Source organism: Ogataea angusta (assembly GCF_019207475.1).
Source record: "Ogataea angusta isolate 61-244 chromosome Unknown 61-244_NODE_28_length_1670_cov_167.605775, whole genome shotgun sequence".
Lineage (NCBI taxonomy): Eukaryota > Fungi > Ascomycota > Pichiomycetes > Pichiales > Pichiaceae > Ogataea > Ogataea angusta.
Window position 1 is genome coordinate 1 of NW_025065241.1, and position 1,670 is coordinate 1,670.

Below are 1,670 nucleotides of genomic sequence, written 5' to 3' on the forward strand. Positions count from 1 at the left end.
GTCAGAATACACATCATAGGCAAAATGTACCAGTCGATTTTTCTCACAACTTCTCAAACTCTGGATCTAACCGGGATCTGGACGACTCGCCAGCTTTCTCAGAAACCATGAAGATATCACGTCAGTGACCATTCCTTTGTATTTGTGCTCTTGAAACTAAGTAGCTAGCTTGTCCTTGGTTCTGCTAGGGGTCTGGCATCAAATGTGCGTGGGCGAGAGCACCCTCTAAAAAAACCCGCCGCACCTTGAATAGTGTCATTTTGCATCAAAATGAAAGAGCTCTAAGTCTTGTGCGAAAAATTGCGTACAGCGTATTCTTGAACTAACAGGTACAGCTTGAGCATAGCCGTTTTGAAGTCTGAGGGCATGCTCTGATTTCTGGCCTATTCATACCCTGCTATGCCTATATGTGCCTCGGTCTGCTGAGATGTTTTTGAATTGCTAGGTTATTTCACCGCCTGAGCTTTCCCTAAAGGGAAATAAATGAATAACCGTCGATAAGCTTTCCCGAAAACACAACGGACATGGCCTATAGTGCTAGAAAGCAAAAAGCATTTCCTTCCAAAGAAACAACTCTTTCCTACTGGATTGGAGAGGCCGAGGCTAAGCTTGCTAAGCACCGAACAACGGAGGAACTACCCGAACAGGCTGATGTGCTGATCATCGGATCTGGCTTTAGCGGAGCTTCGGTGGCTTTCAATCTGCTTGAGCAGACAGATGAGACGGTATTGCTGCTGGAGGCTCGTGATATCTGCTCTGGGGCTACGGGAAGGAATGGTGGACACATGCGGAGCTACTATCATCACGATCAGTACGACTTCTCGAAAAACTACGGGCAGAAAACTGCCGCACACATTGCCATGTATGAGCACGAAGAGCTCAATGTTGTTGAGAATCTGGTCAGGAAGTATAGTATCGATTGCAACTTTGTTAGAAGAACCTCGTTCGTGACTTACGATGATCCTTCCTTAGAAAAATCTGGATTAAGAGATTACTATGCGTTTGTAAACAACCCCTATATCGATCAGAAGGTCAAAGATGGAGTGAGGATAGTGTTTGATGAACAAGCCAGAAAAGAGCATGCAAGCACTTCGTTTGGGGTCTACACACCTACATCCTCTGTGTGGCCGTACAAGCTAGTCTGCGGTCTTCTCGAGATTGCTCTTTCCAAAGGGTTGAACCTACAAACAAACACTGCTGTCGAGGAGCTGGAATGTCTTGAGGACAATACTTGGATGGTGAAGACACCACGTGGACACGTGCATGCGAGGAAAGTTGTGATCGCCACCAATGCTTACACGAGAGCTCTTTTGCCCGACTTTTGGGGCAAGATCACGCCTGTCAAAGGCGTGGTCTCTCATCTGAAATCAGAATCAAACAAGACTCTTGAGACCAACATGGTCCACACAATACCCGTCGAGATCGACTACATCAGCGTTCAAGACGATGGGTCGTTGATAATTGGAGGCGGTGGCAAAACATACAAAACTCCTCCAAACCGAGAAATGATGGTTGACAATGCAGACGACTCTTACTTTCCAGAAGAGACCAGGCAGTATTTTGTTGGGTATGCGAACCGGAACTACAAGTCTTTGGCAGACGCTAGATTTGTCAACGACTACACGTGGACTGGGTGTATGGGCTTCACAGAAGACGGGTTTCCTTTTGTT

At 46.5% G+C, this 1,670-nt stretch overlaps 1 protein-coding gene across 1 annotated transcript; it reads left to right on the forward strand.

Moving 5' to 3' along the window:
* Positions 1-524: 524 nt before the first annotated feature.
* KL928_005425 (uncharacterized protein) lies at positions 525-1,670 on the forward strand (the record flags this gene model as incomplete). Its single annotated transcript, XM_043206230.1, has 1 exon — positions 525-1,567. A coding segment is annotated over one exon (1,043 nt), but the record flags the coding sequence as incomplete, so codon positions are not given.